We start from the raw sequence: 20,732 nt of genomic DNA on the forward strand, positions 1-20,732 counted from the left end.
ACCTAGGAATGACTTAATAAAATTAAATATAAATGTACTAATCAGAAAGCAAATATAGGTACAAGTGCATTTCTTAATTTGTTTTTTAGTTTTATCGAGAAAATACATTCAATTAATGGTAAACATAAAATTAAACATATTTCCCCGAAATTAAGCCGCTTTCTTTGCTTAATTTTATCTGATCTTTTTGCACTTATATCAGCATATCATCGAGGTATTTTCTCACAACTGAAATTGCTGTGAATTATCAACCAAAGGAAGATACTTCTGATATTAACAAACTCCATTAATCAAATAAAACTGCTATAATAACTGCTATTATTGATGTATAAATTTTATTTTTGTAAATTGTGTGCACACGTTATTAATTATTAACAATATTAAGCCTATATCACAGTTGCAAAAGTCAACAGGTAAAAACAAACGTCGCTATTGTGACGTCACATAACGCTGCTTTGACGTAGAACGACATAGGTCCCCCCTTAAAGCAGTGTAAACTACCACCAAAATTATGTCTTTCAATTTTGCTATGTTTCTTAATGTCAATCAAACATTGCCAATGATAATTTGTTGAATTTTGGCAAACAGTACTTTGGAAATTGCAAGTCCTTGTAGCTATGGACGGTACCCATTTTTGATGCCCATAATATCATTTTTGTTTATTGAAATCCACCTGCTTATATGTCTATAAAACAGACATTGGTTGCTGTAAATTTCACATATTTCAGTGAATATATCTTTTGGTTTCTTAACAAGTTTTATAACAGCTTTAATGTAGCGTATAATTTCACCCTAGTTTACCGATTCTTTACCATGTATAATGCAGTGTCTTGTTTCCCAGCTTCTCACAGTGAAACTATGTGATGAAAGTGATCACAACAGCTATAATATATTCATTAAAGATTTATTCTTGAGAAAAAGTCAAGTTTAATGTCATAAGATTTCTATATTGTATATCATAGAGCTCAGGACATTATTTATTGAACAGCCCTCGTAAGAACATACTTATGATCGAAGAAAGCTACCTCTTTCAAAATGGTCAATTTCAGTGCCCCTGGGTCAGGGGTACTTAAAGGGAGGTTTTCAAAGTCTGAAAATAATTTATTCTTTGAAATTTGCTCCTTGGTATTAATAAACAATTTATGATGAAACAGAATTTATGATCAAATTTCCAAAATTTTCAAATATGTGGCCTCAGGGTCATTGGTTTCTGTAGGGTGTGGTGCACAACTGAGATTTTAAAATGGAAATGCATTTTCTCTTTGTTACTCTATGTATTGAGTAACCAAAGTAAGCATGCTAAGCGTAAAATTATGATAAGCAATTGCAATGGTGCCTCTGTAAAATTGTGAATTTGAATTTCATGGCCTCTGGTTTAAGGACAGATGATACAAACAATTTTTTTCTTTGAAAAAGATTTAATATCATGTCACTCGTTTAGAAAAGTGGATGGATCTTTGAATTTTTTCTCCTAAAAACTGGAATATGAAAAAGACTTGGAAAATATTACTAATATTTCAATGAAAATACAAATATAGACAAATCACATTCAGTAAAGGTTTACAGGTGAAAATAAATTTCAGAATATGTTACCATGGTGCTAAAAGTGTAATATAAACTTAAGAAAAATATACCACACCAGGTGAATTTTATTAGGAAAAGCTAAATGGTAAAAATCAGCTTATTTGATATTGCAATATTTTTGTCATTTTGATAGTCCTCTTAAAATTTACCTGGCATGGTATATTTTTCATTAGTTTATATTATACTTTTAGCACCATGGTAACATATTCTGAAATTTATTTTCACCTGTAAACCTTTACTGAATGTGATTTGTCTATATTTGTATTTTCATTGAAATATTAGTGATATTTTCCAAGCCTTTTTCATATTCCTGTTCTTAGGAGAAAAAATTCTAAGAACCATCCACTTTTCTAAACTTGTGACATGATATTTAACCTTTTTCAAAGAAAAAAATTGTTTGTATCATCTGTCCTTAAAACACCATCCAATTTCAGTTGTTGGAAAGTTGTTAGATCATACTCAGGTGACCTATAAGGCCAGTGGGCCTCTTGTTTTCTGATATTGGGTAGATGAAAGTAAATAAATGCTTGACACCATAACATCACTAAAACTAATAAATATCAGAAACGTGCTCAAACACCAAAACCACATAACATTCATTCCTGGAATTGCAAACACGTTTGGGGACGTAAATCCCGCTATTAAGGTGGATAGTAGTCAAAAAATGAACTTGTCTTCTGCAAATTAAACAAACATCTTTCAATGCGGTTTGAAATTTATGACAATAATTAATTTGGGCACATACTGAGTAAGTGAAATTGAGATCCAGTCTTTTCTGAATACTAGTATATCTGCAATTACTGGTTGCTATGATAAAATTGTTCACACTCATCCCTTTCAATCCTTTTGTACTATTTAAATCTTATCTTTAAAATTTAAAAGTATTGATTTAAAAGCAGTTGTATGTTGATCTTTTTTATTTTCAGTTTCGTATACGACAGGTCGATCTTGCCAATGATAAAAGTATCAAACGACAATAGCTTTTATAATTTAATCAAGATATATATATATATATAGAACTAGAATAGAAGTAGAAGTTTCCTATTCTCCTTATACTTTTTCTATTGCACAAAGAATACGTTCAATAATCGAAATGCAAGTTTTTAAAAAGAATTAATAAAATCATCAAAGGTTTATTGTTATGGTTTAAATGCTGTTCCGTAGATCTAAATCAAACCTGGATTCCCAAGTAGATGATCATGGCGACCAATGTTCACAACTAAGAGATGAAACCAATGTCTCGGATGAGTATCTTGGTGGGAATAGTAAAGAAAGTAACAGAGACAGTTCTCAGATTGAACCTACAGGTAACTCGAAACGAAGCAAAGGACAAAACAAAGAAACAAGGGAAAAATCAAAAATCCGTAGCACAAAACTAATGAAACGCAACAGGGAAGTGTCTTCAGATCACAAGAAAGGACAAAACAAAGAAACATCGGAAGTCTCAAAAATCCGTAGCACAAAACCAAAGACCCGTACCAAGGAAGTGTCTTCAGATAAAATGCTTGAACGTCTATGTGCATGGTTTGTTTTATTCATTGCTGGCATAGGATTGTACTTTTATTTATACATTTCGAAGACCGATACCATAAACCATCCATTGAAAATTCCAAAAGTTAATTCGAAATTGACAACGTCTGCTAAAACAAACTCTAAATATTTTTGGGGGTCATATCGAGCAAATCTTTATTTTGGATTAAAAACACGTTCGCCTAGATCTCCGGTCGTAGGTCTGATGTGGATGAAACAATTTCCAGATTCAAGAAAACAGGGGTCTAATAAATTACGTCACTGGTGCAAGGAAGATGATGAGTTGGTAAAATATGGATGGCTGAGACATGACGGTTCTAGTTTTGGCATCCATGAGGTGGAGGAGGAAGAATTCATATTCAACACAACTTTTGTGAAACGTCAAGTTGGACATCATGGTTGGGAGTGGTCTGCAAGAATAACAGCTTTTTCAACGGTAAGTATAGAGAATAATCTTCAATAAAATGTTACGAAGATTTTATTGTTTAAATTTCAAAAACAATTCGTCATTTTGTGTACAGTTTATGCATCTTACAAAAGCTTGGAATAATTGATTTCATTTATAGTTCAACTTACTGAAAGCCAAATTAGCTTTTTTGATCACATTTCATCTTTAGTTTGTCTGCTTGTAGTTCTATATCTGCCTGTCCATCTGTAAGCTTTTAACATCTTATTTTTGAAACCTTATCACGTATCACCGGATCGATTTTATCCAAACTTGCTCCAAAGTGTTCTTTTCAAATAAAGGAAAACGCTCTCCTTAATGCGAAGAAAATTAATAATATATGAAAATTACCTGTGACACGATATATATATATATAGATATATATATATATATATATATATATATATATATATATATATATATATATATATATATATATATATATAATTTTAGATTAAAATTGCAGTTGTTATTGTTTTTAATGTAAAAAGAGTGGGGTCAACTGGATCCGGATAGAACTCATGTTTGGATCGGGTTCGGCTTGATTGGGATCGAGTGCTCAATTAATTTAATTTTACGCAAACATGAGGTTGCAGTCAATTTAGAGAGAAATTCAAATTCGCTGATTTAAAGCAATATTTTCTACTCCTGTGACACCACCTCAGATGCGTTACCAGTTTGAACAGTTTGATTGATTGTGCAATTGTCTTAATCGATTTTAGATTAGTCGGCATGGAGGTAAAAGCCTGATATATCCCAAACCGCGCACTGTAGTGCAGATAGGTCAATCCTTCTTTGAAGAGTTGCTTTGTGTTTTTTAACTGAATGAACCAGATTTTGATAATTCACGGCTACATAAACATACATTTAAATTGTTAATTCGAGCCAGGGGCGGTCTCAAGACCCGCGAGCTAGCCAGCTCAAGAGAATTACTCGACTTTCAAGGTCAGCAGACATCCATCCAAGTAGGCGACAGTGATTGACAATAAAAAACATTTACAAGATCAATATCACCAGTTCACCAGTAATAATTAAATTTGGCACCACTGCAGTTTCTGGAACGCAGACATGAAATACTTGGCAAGTGATGGGGTTCACCTGAAGACAGCAGCCACGACCACCGTTTCATGAAGAAGTACCTTCAGAGCATAGAAAGTGCTGCCCTCCATGCCTCCCATCTGATTGGATGAGAGAATAATGATAAGTAGTACATTGCACATACGATGATAGATGGTTATGCATCAGTGTTTTCCGTTTATTTCCGTTTATTTCAAAGTAAAGGGTTAGAGATCACAAAATCTCTGTGGATCTTACAACAAATGGTTATTCTAAAGTTCAAGTCAATTTACCTGATTGCCGGCTCTTAGGGAAAACACTGAGTGCATGTGATAAAGATTCTGGCTAATATGTCATGTCACATGTTACACATAAATATGACATTATATTAGTGCTTATGTAATTTCAACGTAAACCTCGACATGTTTCTACACATTATGTTACATGATTTCATAATTTGCTGTCACTGTCAGTAATGGTCAAATTTTTGGGAATCGCCAATGGATTCCATCCTCTTATGCGAAGGCTCCATTTTGTTTTTCTTAATCTTCCCAATATCCAATATCGAATGAAGGTTGGGACGATTTGTTTATTTATTTAAGAATGGTTGCCTATCAATGTTTTTTGTATGTGAAGGCTCCAGCTGTTTTTGTCGGTGTCAGTACTGGTCAATTTTGGGAATCGTCAATTGATTCCATTTGATTTTGGGAATCGTCAATTGATTCCAATTGATTTTGGGAATCGTCAATTGATTCCATCATATTATGTGAAGGCTACCGTTTCTTTTTCTTAATCTCCCAATATCTGATGAAGGTTGGGACGATCTGTTTTTTTTTATTTCAAAAAAGGAATTTGTTTTTCTTAATCTTCCCAATATCTAATGATTGATTGATTGTATATTGTTTAACGTCCCTCTCGAGAATTTTTCACTCATATGGAGACGTCACCGTATGCCGGTGAAGGGCTTCAAATTTTGACCTTTACTCGGCACTCAGGGCCATTGAGCAGTGAGGGATCTTTATCGTGCCAACGCCTGCCGCTGACACGGGGCCTCGGTTTTTAAGGTCTCATCCAAAGGACCCGCAACTTTCACTTCAAAGTGCCGAGCGCATGGCGAAGGAACAGTTGCTACCAATTTTAACGACTAGGTCAGTCGCGGCCGAGATACGAACTCACGACCTCCCGATCACGGAGCGAGCGCTCTAACGACTGAGCTACCGTGAACGGTCCAATATCTAATGAAGGTTGGGGGATCTGTTTATTTATTTATAAGTGGTTTGCCTATCAATGTCTTCTTGCATGTGACTATGTGAAGGCTCCAGTTTGCTTTTCTTAATCTTCCATGTATCTAATGAAGGTTGGAAGATCTGTTTATTTATTTATAAAAAGAGTGGGTTGCCTACCACTTTTTATGTCACAATTGTTGAATTTTATTATGACCATGATGAACTGACCTATTTTAAGCTGAGCCGACACTTGTATATGATAATAGATTGGCAACATGCATTGTGAAGAGTTCAATAACAAATGATAAAGATGAAAAATGTAAGCATGTTTGTTCCTATCTACCATGTGTTTGTAGCTTAGTGGCAAAGAAAATTATTAATTCTATTATATTATCACCTATGGCTATTACAACTGTTTGGACATATTGTAGAATAAAATGCCACCAAAAAAAGAGGACAATGTGACGGGTATATATATATATATATATATATATATATATATATATATATATATATATATATATATATATATATATATATATATATATATATATATATATATATATATATATATATATATATATATATATATATAGCACTAAAAAAAACCAACAACACTGTATATTCTAAATGTCGGATCTACCAAGGAGATACAAGGTCACGAATGGAAATTTATATAGAGCACTAAAAATGACCAACGACAAGAACAATAAAAATTGTCAAATTTTCGGGACGCCCTGTTCCTTCCTCAGGACAAAGAAAAAGGTTAAAAAGTCATAAGAACAAAGGAAAAAGAGAAACAAAAACCAACTAGCACTACTACTAAACTACTAAACACTATATATATATTTACATACTTAGCTACATGTTGAATTGGAAATTTTTAAGAACACTATTAAAGAAAGAAATCCGGACCGCTATGAAATACGTCCGGTCTATCAGGTATACTCGGGTGAAGTGCGATTTACATAATTGAACGAATTAATTATGCTAATTAATTACAACAATCAGTAAATTGTACATTGTTTCATTCTCTCAAAATGGCGTAACTATACTTGATAAAGAATAATCAAAGAAAGATAATATAGCAGGGATATTTTAACATGAATTATGAATTATGGTCAATTTCAAATGTTTAATTACAATTTTGGCTTCTTAATTAGTCTTGGAATGGAGACCCGGAGCACCGAAAAATTTGAATTAAAAAATTATTTATCACTTTGTAGATTTCATTTGTATTTTATAAAATTTTGCGGAAATCTGGATGACTTTTACATTATAAGGTTGACAGAAGTTATCACCGCAAACCTGCAAAATTTGAACGATCAAAATTGTAAATTTGCTGAGCAATCAAATTTAAAACATATTAAGACGGTTCGGAATTGTTAAAAAAATGGACGTTTTCGGAATAGGTGGACAGCAGTTAGCAGTGATTAAATTCTGCGTAGACATCGGATAAACACCAACAGAGACCAATACACTTTGTTAAAAATAAAAACATAGTAAAAGAAGTCGTTCACTAGTATTTAAGCGGCATATAATATTTTCGGACGAAAGGAACAGCTAACAGGATGACATGCGTGAAGGAAAACCATCATTCCGAGATTTGAGTGCTGTATAAAATGAATTTCGTAACGTGACTTTACCGTATTTCCATTAATAAAATCGTTTTTATGCGGACAGAGGTTGGATGATTGCAGAATATGAGACAGGCATTATTAAATATTATTTTACGTATGAACCTGAACATTTTGTGCACATATTTATATCTAGTTAAAGCGACAAAAGAAATGTATTGCGTTAAACAGTGACTATGTCGAGTAAAGTTGCATGTACTAGTATTATGCTTTTGACGCCTGGTAACGTCAAGAATTTTCATTTTAGTGCTCAGGATATGAGTGCGTGTTTTTTTTAATCTGATAAAAATAAGCTATTTGTGCTTTTATTTTGTTGAAAACTTGCAGGTTGATAAAATAAAACACGAATTTAATGAAAATAATAGTTTCATACATTTTATCAATGTCAATTCCTATATTTCCTTGCTATAAATATACTGTGGTACAAAGCAGGGGGGGGGGCCTTCTATTCAATGGACATTTTCTATAGTTAAGGTCATGTTGGGAAAAAAAGCGTTGCTACGTGCCTGGTAATTATCAATGTTGTCCACGGACTTTACGAACAACCCTCGTATAATCATAAAGTTTAAATATGGCTTTGTTATTATTTTTTTTAAAATTGCTTAAGTTACTTGCATTTACTGCTATGTGCGGTAAATGCCAGTTATCGAAGAAGAATAGGCTAAGCGCGATAACTCCCTCTGCCCTCAAACAAGTTGCCAAAATAACACATGATTTCGATCAATTGAGACGAAAGAAAATCAGCTCCAAGTTTTCAACCAAATTAGAGGATTATTGTATTGTACAGGTATCGTTCCATAGGTTATCGGTTTGTATTAAACACCTAACGAAGCATGGGAAGCAAATTGGGCGTTTCCCACGCCTCAGCACTTCAGATGACAGCGGATTTTGCTGCATCGATAATCAACATCACCATCAGTTAATGGCGGCATTTCAAAAGCCTAAACTCTTATTACGTACACTTTGTTTATTCATAGTTAACTGCTTAATCATTCACAATCGCAAGCAACTTATTTAAAAAAAAAATAAATAAATAAAATAAAAAAAAAAAAAGAAAAATGATAAATAAAAACTCGTAAATAAAATAATGAAAAATTAATTAATTAAAATTAAAAAATGACTAGGTTAATCACAAGTTACACAGTTAATTGTTTTGTAGAAGTATGCTCCGCGCAAAAAGGGCTTTAAAATCGCCATACGCCAGGCCAGGCCGTGCACAAGCTGCCGCCAGGAAGGCCAAACCCTCCACTGGCTCCAGACCTACAAGTACTGTGACTCAACCGGTCCAGGTCACTCCTGCTGCAAACACCATGACTCAAGCGATCCAGGTCACTCCGGGGGTCATTCCTCTAGCCTTATCAAACCAGCCTACAACTTCATCAGTAATAGACATTCCTGGTCCCCCAGAATCAGAGGCATCACCAACAGTGTTTTCTGCAGGTACACTGTGTACTAATACAATGTCTAGTAATTCAAATGCGTCAACACCAAATTCATTAAATAGCATTTCAGACGCATTGGGTGCGCATGTAAGTCTGAACTGTATGTCGTAATTGAGCCAATTTAAGTTTGATGATCGCTGTGCAGCAGTACGGATGATGTTATTGTATTTCAGAATTGGCTGAATGTGTTCAGGGTACTTTGTTAAGTAGATGCTACTGAATATGAGAAATGCATCTGTCCATGTTTGGATTGAAGTAATTTTGATTTCCTTATGCTTAGCCTTTAACACTAGCTCGCCATCAACAAATGCGAGCTGTTGCTGGGGCTCATCGTTTGGTTTGAGCGGTAATGGTTTGTGAAGATGGATGAATACATTATCAAAAATATTTTGTCTCAGGTTATCTGATAAGCGCGCTAGAAACCATACTCTTAACTGGGGGTCTGTCGACTCGGAATTGTGGCTTCTGTATGTGACACATGGCCAAAGCCCTCTATTGCAGCAAGCACCAAATTATACATCTAAATCTCCAAAATGCTTTGACTTCAATTACAAAGGCACATGCGGCAGACCATACTGCACTTATCAACACAACTGCATTAAATGCTCCAGTAATCACTCACTCATAAACTGCCACTGGCAAAACAATCGGGAATTCCGCTCGGAGTACTTTTGTCCATCCCAGGCCGAACAACCCCGCCAGCCCCCAAACAGATTTCAGGGTAGAAGGCCCCCTCCAAACCACCCAAGGCCTCTGGGACCCCAAGGCCTCTGGCCCCATTCTAAATTAAATGCTTAAAGATTACCCCTTGCAACACATTGCTCAGGAATTAATCAATGGCTTTCAATATGATTTCAACATTTGCTATTCGGGTATACAGGAATTACTAAATCTAAAAACATGAAATCGGCACAAACAAATCCACAGCAGCTGCAAGAAAAAATTGATCAAGAGGCAAAATTAGGTAGAATAGCTGGGCCATTCAAGATTATCCCTATGTCAAATATCAAGTGCAGCCCAACAGGCATTGTTTCAAAGCAAGGGGGGTGGCATATGATTTTTCGCACAATTTAGAAATTTTTTTTAACTTAACGGAACTGTGGCCCCCTCCCATAGACCAAATAATAAACTATATCGCTTACCTATCGTCAAAGGGGACATCATACTCTACAGCTAAAACCTAACAGGCTTGAGCTTCAACATAAAACTTGGTAATTTCCCAGAACCATGCCAATTTTTCATATTCAACAAATGCTCAATGGCTTTAAACAACTTAACCATAGGAAAGATTCAAGAAGTCTAATAACATTTCCCCTATTAGTCAAGATAATAGACTTTTTGCAACATGTTTGCTGCAATTATCATGAAAAATTACTCTTCTCTTCTGCATATGGCCTTGCATTCTTTGCTTTACTTCGAGTAGGTGAGATAACTACCACTAGGGCAAACACCCGCAGTTCCCCATTGTCATAGAAAATGTATCAATATCTCAGTCATGCATTCGGATCACATTAGGGAAAACAAAAACAGATCAGCATGGCAAGGGCACAACAATGCAAATTAATAGCACAAAACAAAATCAGGTCCTATTCCACAACATACTAGAATTCATGACCCATAGACCATCAAAAAATCAAACATCACAGTTCTTATGCCACAGGGATGGCTCACCCTTGACCTACTATCAATTCAATCAAATAATAAAGAAAGCTTTATCATTCCTCAAGCTTGATATATCAACATTCAAATCCCATTCATTTCGCATAGGGGCCGCAACTTCATTTTTATATGCAAGGTATTCCAGAGCAAGAAATTAAAACCATGGGTAGATGGAAATCCAACGCTTTAAAGTCTTATGTTCGCCCAATTAATGTAGTCTTGTTGATAGTCAGTCTTACTAACTCTTAGCTAAGTTTGCCGGAACTCGATGCAAAGTATGGATTGTTGGATCTTCCATTATCAGACGAGCCGAAGATTACTGCACACGTTCAACAATTGGCCAAAACTTGTCTCTGGAGCACCTTAAGATAGATGTAACCTGGTCTGGATCAGGGGGGCTAAAATGGGAGCAACTTGATCAACACATTGATATTTTGTTAAATAGTCATAATGAAATCATGCCTCAAGTATTAGTAGTCCACTGCGGTGGCAACAGTATTGGCCTTCAGTCACTTAAAAAACTACAAGTAGCCATGAAGTCATTATTAGCCTCTCTTCATAAAAAATTACCAAACACTCTTCTTGTATGGTCAAATATACTTCCTCGCAAATACTGGCCCTACATGATTTCAAGCGAAGCTGCAGAGAAAGCTAAAAAAAAGAATTAATAGTTCTATTGGTTGCTTTGTTGTGCAAAAGTTAAATGGGGCCCTCATACGTCACCCAGATATTAAAATTGATCAGCCCAAAATATTCCTCGATTGTGTACATTTATCAGATCTTGGAAATTCTATATTTACAACTACAATTCAAACGGCATTGTCCAAGTTTATGACTTCCAGTCAAAAAGTTTTCCTCATCCTCCCCTAAAACACAGTATCTGTGCATGGCTTATAAAAGGCCCCCACATACCATCCCATAATCATATTCCCGATAGTAGTCACAATTGTATTGAGTTGAATTGCTTTCCTTATCCCCTATAATAATCCCCTCACCACCCCACCCCCCCTCAAAAAAAAAATCATGTTTGATGATGCATTGTTGTGTTGTACTGTATTGCTTGCTTTGCCACATTGACCATTGTTGCTACCCTGCATATTGTTTTGAATTGCATTGTGAATCATTGCGTTGCATAAGACATAATGTCTTGTTTGCCAAATTGTCCGCCACTTGTTGGCGGATGGATTGCTGTCTTGATATTCACGTACAGCAATCCACTTGGCAGAATTTTGCAACAAGCCATCGCTGGCAACTTCTGTTTACTGTCCAGGGTTGTCAGCACCATATGGCTCCTCCTTTCTGCAAACCGTATGCGCCAAATGCCAGATTGAGGATCGGCGCTTACTCATTGACACTTGCAATAATACTTGATAATTGTCCATTGTTTTCATAGCATTGTTACATTATGTAATGACCCTATATTAAACAAAATAAAGCCATGACAGATACTGCCATTATGAATTGCTTATTCTTTCGAGATAATTGCATTTACTGCTATGTGCGGTAAATGCCAGTTATCGAAGAAGAATAGGCTAAGCGCGATAACTCCCTCTGCCCTCAAACAAGTTGCCAAAATGACACATAAGTCATGTAATGCGCTTGCGCACACATCCTTTCCGCTTCACCGATTTCGATCACCCACCCACCCTCACCATTTAATTACATTTATATTCTTCATCAAATTTGCGAAGTTTTTCACCAATCATCCCTAAAACCTGGTTACATAAATATACATACATATTGTCTTTCTATCTTAGGCATGCTAGGGCATAAATCTTGTGCATTCAAGTTTTTTGTTTGTTTTCTTCTGTGTTTCTGCTGTTATCATTTCTAATTCCAGTGCAACATCGCCCTTCGTCATGGCTTTAGAGACCCTTCCAGGCTGCAATCCATGTCGACGCACCACAGAATTTTGCAACAAGCCATCGCTGGCAACTTCTATTTATCGTCCAGGGTTGTCAGCACCATATGGCTCCTTCTTTCTGCAAACCGTATGCGCCAAATGCCAGATTGAGGATCGGCGCTTACTCATTGACACTTGCAATAATACTTGATAATTGTCCATTGTTTTCATAGCATTGTTACACTATGTAATGACCCTATATTAAACAAAATAAAGCCATGACAGATACTGCCATTATGAATTGCTTATTCTTTCGAGATAACTAGACAATATTTCTTTATGCAAATACACTGACAATAGTTTTGCTTCGTTTGATATTGTAAAAACAAAATGAAGAGAGTTTGAATTGAAAAATGTCATTTATTTTGATCTAATAAATGACAAGACAAATCATGCAAAAATACTAATTAAACAAATTGACAAATATCATAATCATAAAAAACATGTGCATAAAATTAACAAATACATTTTGTTAAGCCAATTATCATAAGTGGGGCATAAAAAATCGCCCATACAGTTTTACTATACACAAGAACAAAATGATTTAAATCGTTCAATTTATTTCTCTCATCAAACATGGCAAGAACATAAAAAATAAAATTAAATCATTTTGGTGGGACGGTGGGAAAAACAAATCAAGATGACTGACGAATGTATGTTGACAAGGCAATGCACGCTGGAAGAATGAAGGCGTGCGCAAAATTAGCTGAATCTGCAGGCATGTTACGAAACTTTCCTAAGATTGTTCATAAGAAATTTCCTAAGACATATCTTAGGAAAATCTTACGATCATCGTAAGATTATTTTAAGGTGTTTTTCAAAGCTATCTTATGATTATCCTAAGCTAAGACGTCTTAAATCATTATGACATAGAAATACTCCAAGCTTTTAACACCATTGTCAGGGATCAGAAAGTTGTAATTTTTTGCTATATATATATAATGATACACGTTATGTCACCATAATGAAAATATCTAAAGGAGCGAAAGTTAAAATAAAAATTTAAGGGTTTTTTAAATTTATAAATATAAATTATATATCTAAAATTATTAATCATCTAAATTCAACGATATACTGTAATATTGGGTACGTTTAAAATCAAATAGAGTGCCATTTGATCATTCAGAATACTTGAACGATGAAAAGTGCGCCAATTTACATGAGTGAAACGGAATGCAGAGCAAAATCGGAAGGAAGTAGGCAAAACTGGAGGAGCCCGCCCCCCTCCCAAACTAAATCATTCGCAAGAAAACATTGTGGGAATAATTGGTTATACTCCAATCTCTGCCACAGAGGGCGGTATCAACACCTGTGAGGTCACCCGGAAAACCCATTTATTAAACTTTCTCTCTCTCTCTCTCTCTCTCTCTCGATTTTCCTAAGTTTAGACGTCTTACATCATTATGACAGGAAACACCCCTCTCTCTCTCCCTCCCTCTCTCTCTCTCTTTCTCTCTCTCATAGGTTAAGATTGATTGATTGTATATTATTTAATTTAACGTCCCTCTCGAGAATCTTTCCTCATACGGAGATGCCATCCCTCGTCGGTGGAGAGCTACAAATGTTCTCCTATTCTCGAGACTTAGGATCATTGAGCAATGAGGGATCTTTTTCGTGCCACCACCAACTGCGACACGGGGCCTCGGCTTATACGATCTCATCCGAAAGACCGGTCTCCATGTCCCACGGTGGGATTCGAACACGACTTCAGACGTAAGGATCAAATCCTTACTCCGCGACTCTCTCAGGTTAAATGAAATTGAATTTTATTCTGTTAATTATCAGGATACATATTCTTACTATGTATGCTGTGCATCTGCATGAGGCACTGGATGTCATAAGAATTTTAACGATGGATATTCTTGGAAAGTAGATGCATACAGGCATGTTATTTAACATGGGGGAAGGGAGGACGAAACATGCTATTTACATTGTATCAATGAAAATATTCAAAGGAAGATCGCCCCTTCCCCCATTTTGTGTTGTATATTAAAAAAAGGGTGATGTAGTAGTGTACTAGTAAAATTTGTCACCAAAGAAGTTGACACCTAGCCCCCCTCTTCCCCAGCAAAAAAGATTTTCGCACAGGCACCTGAAGTTACTTATTTTTCTTTTAATGAAAAAATATACCCCTACCTAAAAATAGATTATTATTATTATTATTATTTATTTGAAGAAAAATAAAGTAACGTCAGGTGCCTGTGGATTTTCGAGCTACAAAATGTTTGGGGTTCTTTTTCGCTAGTCAAGTTTTTTTTATAAACATAAGTTAAATTCTTGTTCTATGTTAGTTGGATTCTTTTTCTACCCCCCCCTCCCCCTTCAAAATCGATGCGACGTCCGTGTCATGTGTAAATGCAGTACATTTATAACTGTGTAATTATTCAACATCTGTAAACCACATGATATATAGTTATATACACAATACAGAAATCCATGATTTTTTTATAGCATTGAAGCTTCAAGGAGGGGGGGGGCATAGAAAATAAATATTACTTTTAAATGAAATAGAGCGCAATATCATTAATCAGTCAAACTGTATTACATTTGTTTTGATAAACACACCAACAAAAATTAATAGTCTTATCAAACATTTTATTTAACGAAATCCATATATTACAGTAGTATATAATTTTTACAGCTGTCGTTAACGGTCCCGACATACTAGTAATCAGTCTTTCGAGTTCTTCCTATATATCTTTAAACTCTCAATCACGTCTGATACGACGATTTCTTCGATCCAGCAACAGCATTGACGCAGCTATTTCTACTTACGACTGACTTTTGATAGGTCTAAAGCTGTCGTAAGTTTAAGATTATTCTTAAGAACTTTCTTAAGTTACGATACTTTCGAAAACCCCACATAGTCTTAAGAATTGTCTTAAGTATATCATAAGACGTTTCTTAGTCCTAAGATAGCTTCGTAATCATGCCTGCTGGTCAGTTGCTGATAAGAGATTATCAGATTACAGGAATGTAAACTGGCGAAGAGAAAAATCGGAGTTGTTCTTCTTGCCATGTCAGATGTTTTACATAAATTAATTTAATGTTGTAAATTAAGATTTTGTTATATTTAAATGACATAGGATATTTCAAATCTGATATTTTATAAAGCAAAAACAACAAAACAAAACAAAACAAAAACAAACAAACAAACAAACAAAAAAGGTACTAGGTATTTACATATATTTACAAGGAGAAAGGCTACTTTTTCCAGACTAAAATTACATAAAACTGATAGTTCTCTTCTGAGAGAATTAACAACTTGACATAGTAAATTATGTAACACAGTTGTTTATCATTAACATTTTATACACAAAAATTGTGTATTTCAACCGTACATTACTGTATTCACTAGTGACGCCATCGTACTTTAGTGCAATGCCACGTGAAATTTATGCGCAAGTAGATTGGGTGGTATTAAAAAAAACAAGATTAAATATGATAAATAAAATGTTCTTATTTGAAGTGTTATGCATACTACATGTATGACGTAAATGATATTTAATGTTAAAAAAAACGAAACATGGGGATGTGTTCTTTTCCATAATCCGTTAACAGATCTAGATATGATCTTTGAAATACAACGAAGATTTAATTTTTTTTCTTCGAATAAGCCACAAAGCAAGTACCGGTAGCAATAATGTTTCAACACATTAATGACAACTTTCAGTACCATGGTAAGAAAACAATGTTGTAAATAATTAGTTCTTTTTTTCAAATTGATGTTGTAAAATTTTTCTTTATTTTCTTCCAGAACCAAAATAATGCTCCTGTGGTATCATTTTTTACATACGCTGCGCTGGATAAACAAGGAAACCTGTCTTACTTTAAAAATAATGGTAAATCAGCAATTGTTGGTAGCAGTGAAGAACTTGGAGACTTTCATATTTCTTTCAAAACATCAACCGATTCCCGAATAATAGTGCATGATTCTTTTGAAGGTCATGTATCTGGATTGGATGTTTTAGATAAGACTCTTTCAGAACATTTTGTACCTAAACCTTTAGTTGAAAATAAGGAATACATGTCACTTAACGGGACTAAAGAGACGGATCGTGGAATAAATTTTGTTGTTCACCAAATAACAGCCCAGTTACCACTTAAGTTTGATATTATTTTAAAATCAAATAGTGTTCGTTCAGAAAATATTCTTCAAGGTGAAATACTAACTAGAGAGATAGAAAAACGTTCTGGAGAATTTGACAAAAAGTTTTCTTCTGTTTTTAATTTGGAATCGAAAAAATACACACTAAAAGCCATCAACTTTGCAAAAGCAGCACTGAGTAATATGCTTGGGAGCATAAGCTACTTCCATGGTTCATCTCGAGTACAATCTGAAAAGAGCGAAGAAGTTTTAAAGCATAGGCAAGCTACACTATATACGTCTATACCATCTAGATCAAAATTCCCAAGAGGGTTTCTTTGGAATGTAGGGTTTGATCTTCATTTAATAACTCTTTGGGATGCAAAAATATCAAAAGATATCATTGCACATTGGTTAAACTTGATAAATGAAGAAGGATGGATACCCAGAGAACAGATACTTGGAGAGGAAGCAGAAGCTAAGGTTCCATCTGAATTTATTGTGCAAAGAAACAACATTGCAAACCCACCTTCTCTTTTTCTAGCCATTCAACATCTTATTAAAAACAAACAAAATGTCAAGGTTTTCTTGGAGATTTTTTTTCCAAAAATGGAAAAATGGTTCGAATGGTTACAAGTAAGTCAAGCTGGAAAAATACATACTTCATTTTATTGGAGGGGAAGGAAAGGCTTCGCGGAAATGGAATTTATTCCATACACCTATGCTTCTGGGTTAGATGATTACCCCCGTGCGTCCCATCCTGACGAAAATGAGCGTCACCTTGACCTTCGTTGTTGGATGGCGATGGCTTCGGGAGTATTAGCGAACATTGCAAAAAGGATTGGAGAGGACTCAAGCGCATACGAGAAAATTTATGAAGATCTTACTGATAACGAATTGTTAGACAGATTACATTGGGACTCTAAACAAAAAATTTTCAGTGATTATGGATTGCATGCTAATGACATCGACATATACAGTGATGATGGAGTGCTTATTGATAACATAGACATGTTCAGTCCCACCAGTAAGTTCTATTATGTTCATGCACATCCAACATTTAGATATACTGGGATATTTGGATACGTTAGCTTATATCCTTTGATGCTAAAAATTCTTGATTCAGATTCTCCTCGATTGGAAAAAATGCTGTCAGACCTGAGAAAAGAAGATTTGTTATGGACAAAATATGGGATACGGTCATTATCTATAAAGTCAGAATTTTACAACAAACCAAATACGTTCACCGACCCTCCGCACTGGAGAGGAGCAATATGGATAAATATGAACTACCTAATTATCAGTGGACTTCACCACTACTCTCAAGTTCCTGGTCCTTATCAAAATCAAGCAAGTAATATTTATACAGAGCTAAGAAAAAATGTTGTTCAGAACATTTTCAAACAGTACAATAAAAGAGGTTATGTATTTGAACAATATGATGACATTACTGGAATAGGCAAGGGGAGCTACCCTTTTACTGGATGGTCTGCTCTTGTTGTGAACATAATGGCAGAAAAATACTAAGCTTCTAAGAACAGCAAGGTAAAGAATAGTAATAACATAAATATAACGCAACTGAAAACTTATTGTGAATTCCTCTTTTCAATGAAAATGCAGAAAACCATTTAAAATGTGACGATTTTTATACCCCCCGCTTGAAAAGCGGGAGGGTATATAGTAATCGGTATTTCCGTCCGTCTGTACGTCCGTCCGTCCGTCCGTCCGTCTGTCTGTACGTCTGTCCGTCCGTCCGTCTGTTACGCTTTGGGGTACCCATCTCTTATCCGCATCACCTCTCATACCACTGAAGGAAATTTAATGAAACTTTCACAGAATCTTTATTACATATTGCCAATGTGCACCTCCTATTTTACTTTTGAATCCAACTCATATTTTGGGTTTCCCGGCTACTGCAAAATATGGACTTTGCCATTATAACTATGTGGAGGCGGGGGGTATCATTTAGTGAGCTCATCGCTCACAGTACCTCTAGTTTTATATCGTGCCAAACAAAAATATATATCGTAACAAAAAAATGGCTAGATTTGATAACAAATTAAAAATAGTAAGATCAATCTATGTAATTAAATCCTTGAAATATATGTACATGTATAGAATACATGGTGTAAAATTTCTTAACAATTCCTTTTTTGTAGAACTGTAATTGTAGTTTCAATTGAAGTTGTTTGCATTTCTTTTCATTATTTGAACATGCTATTAGCTAAACATGAGTGTGTATTAGTAGAAAAAAGCAAAAAAAAAAGTAAGGGGAGCGATTCAAAAGAATTTGTATTTTCGTGTGAAGCTTGGGCAACTTTTACTTTTTGTATGCAAATTAGATTTTTTTAAACTCTCATAAGAGTTAGGAAGCATACTTTACATTTTTTTAAATATGCTTTTTTTCTGACATGGTATTCATCAGGCTTTTATTTTTTTTAATATGTCCAACTATTAACTATGGCTTATTCCTGAGTATAATTTGTCATCAAGCGTCCATATAACATTATAAATTTTCAATTGATGAATCTTAGGTAAAGGTTTGTTGCAGTAAAAATGAAGAACTGGGGGGCTCACTACTTACTTACTACCTTTAGTTGATGCGACCTGTCTCAAACATAGTTCATTGTATTTCCTTTGTAATTTTATTTCCAAACATACTAGAAGTAAAATCTTGCTTGCGTCGTATTCTGCACCATTAGAGTTCTAGGAATATTAAACTAAGTAAAATAATGATTGTACATGTATAACGAAAAGAAAATCATAAAAACTATGTCCTCATTATATTTTGCACTATAACCCGATGCAATAATTTTTAAAGTTGATTCATCTTAAGAGGATTGCAAGGTGAGGTGTGTCGTACCTTAAAAGCAGACAACTGTAGACATTGTTAATGAAAATAACAGTTTGACTACATGTATGAGCTTGCATGAAATGTTGCGGGTACTTCCAAAAGGATATGTAATGTAATGTTTTAGAGGTCCGTGTTTGCTCTTCTTTTGACTTGTATTGCTTATTGGATTTTTATGCTCGAATAACTGTTTGATACCCATGATTCTCCTTAAATTTTATCCAGAGGTTCACTTTTTGACATATCACAGGGGATTTTTTTTTTACATCATCAAACATTGTTTTAATCAAATCATTGATTTTAGTCTCAGTATTTTTATGTGCTGTCCATTTGCTTCTCTAAAATTGAATTTAATTGAACATATATAATTGATAATAAAATAGGGTTTATAAGAGTTATAAAATTACATGGAATTATAATATATACTCGATTCTCATTATATCGCGGGTTTCGTTGTATCGCGGTATGTCGCAAAAATTTGGATACATAGCCTTTATTCTTTTTATTGATGGACAATATGTTTATGTTGTCTGAATGTTTACTTTTTTGATGATTAAGAAGTATGGAACATCCGTTTGAAAAAATTATATTAAAAAAAAACGTAATTTTTCAGATTTTCAGTCACGTTTTTATTATTTTTAAGCATTAAATCTATAACATTGTAAAAATTATTCTATAGCTAATATTTTAAAGGTCTTAAGTTTGTATATTTATTTACTTTTCCTGTAGAATTACATAATAAATTCAAAAATAAAAATTGAGGTCCATGTCATCTACAAGTTTCCATGTTTTCCCAAACCGCGATACAATGAGACTCTCCTATTTTGGAGGTAAATAAGACTTCCTGTTTTAAAAATAGACAATAACTTAAACGATTCAAGCTTGGGATATAATTTTACACTAAAAAGTTAGTCCATAGATTGGTTTATTAATATTTTTTGATCAAAGTTAAAAGTGAAAAATTGGAATAACACTTTTTATGCAAAAGGATTAAGTACCGCGATATAATGAGACACCAGTATACTTTGTAAATATAATTACTATGTATATCTACCACGTGTTTTTCATATTTTGATGTTTAACTGTTTATAGAAAAATAGATCTAACTAACAACTTATTAAAACTGTATCACAAACGAGATGATTTCAACTTTTCCCATCTTTAATGAATATGTAGCAATATTCCGCAATCACTTGCACAAGGAATTTATGCTCCAAATGTAGTCGAGGCTTCGGGTACATAGGGATTCCAAATATCTCTTTTAAGTCAGCATTTAATAAATTCTCTGATCGTTTTAATGACATTTTTTGAA

The 20,732-nt window shown here is 34.4% G+C and overlaps 1 protein-coding gene across 1 annotated transcript; it reads left to right on the top strand.

Annotated features, from left to right (window-relative positions):
- Nucleotides 1-3,150: 3,150 nt before the first annotated feature.
- LOC134230097 (mannosyl-oligosaccharide glucosidase-like) lies at nt 3,151-18,213 on the top strand. Its single transcript, XM_062711885.1, has 2 exons — nt 3,151-3,550; nt 16,240-18,213. Exons 1-2 carry the CDS (start codon nt 3,320-3,322, stop codon nt 18,094-18,096), a joined length of 2,088 nt encoding a protein of 695 aa, XP_062567869.1. The 5' UTR covers nt 3,151-3,319; the 3' UTR covers nt 18,097-18,213.
- Nucleotides 18,214-20,732: the final 2,519 nt, after the last annotated feature.

Source organism: Saccostrea cucullata, unplaced genomic scaffold (assembly GCF_032062105.1).
Source record: "Saccostrea cucullata isolate Sc308-1 unplaced genomic scaffold, CSIRO_AGI_Scuc_v1 ctg240, whole genome shotgun sequence".
In the NCBI taxonomy this organism is placed as follows: domain Eukaryota; kingdom Metazoa; phylum Mollusca; class Bivalvia; order Ostreida; family Ostreidae; genus Saccostrea; species Saccostrea cuccullata.

What these genes read in the sequence shown, in the direction of transcription:
- LOC134230097 (XM_062711885.1), top strand. Translation starts at nt 3,320, where the DNA reads ATGTGGATGAAACAATTTCCAGATTCAAGAAAACAGGGGTCTAATAAA. An exon ending in GAATAACAGCTTTTTCAACG is followed by an intron (nt 3,551 to 16,239) that starts GTAAGTATAGAG and finishes ATTTTCTTCCAG; the next exon opens with AACCAAAATAATGCTCCTGT.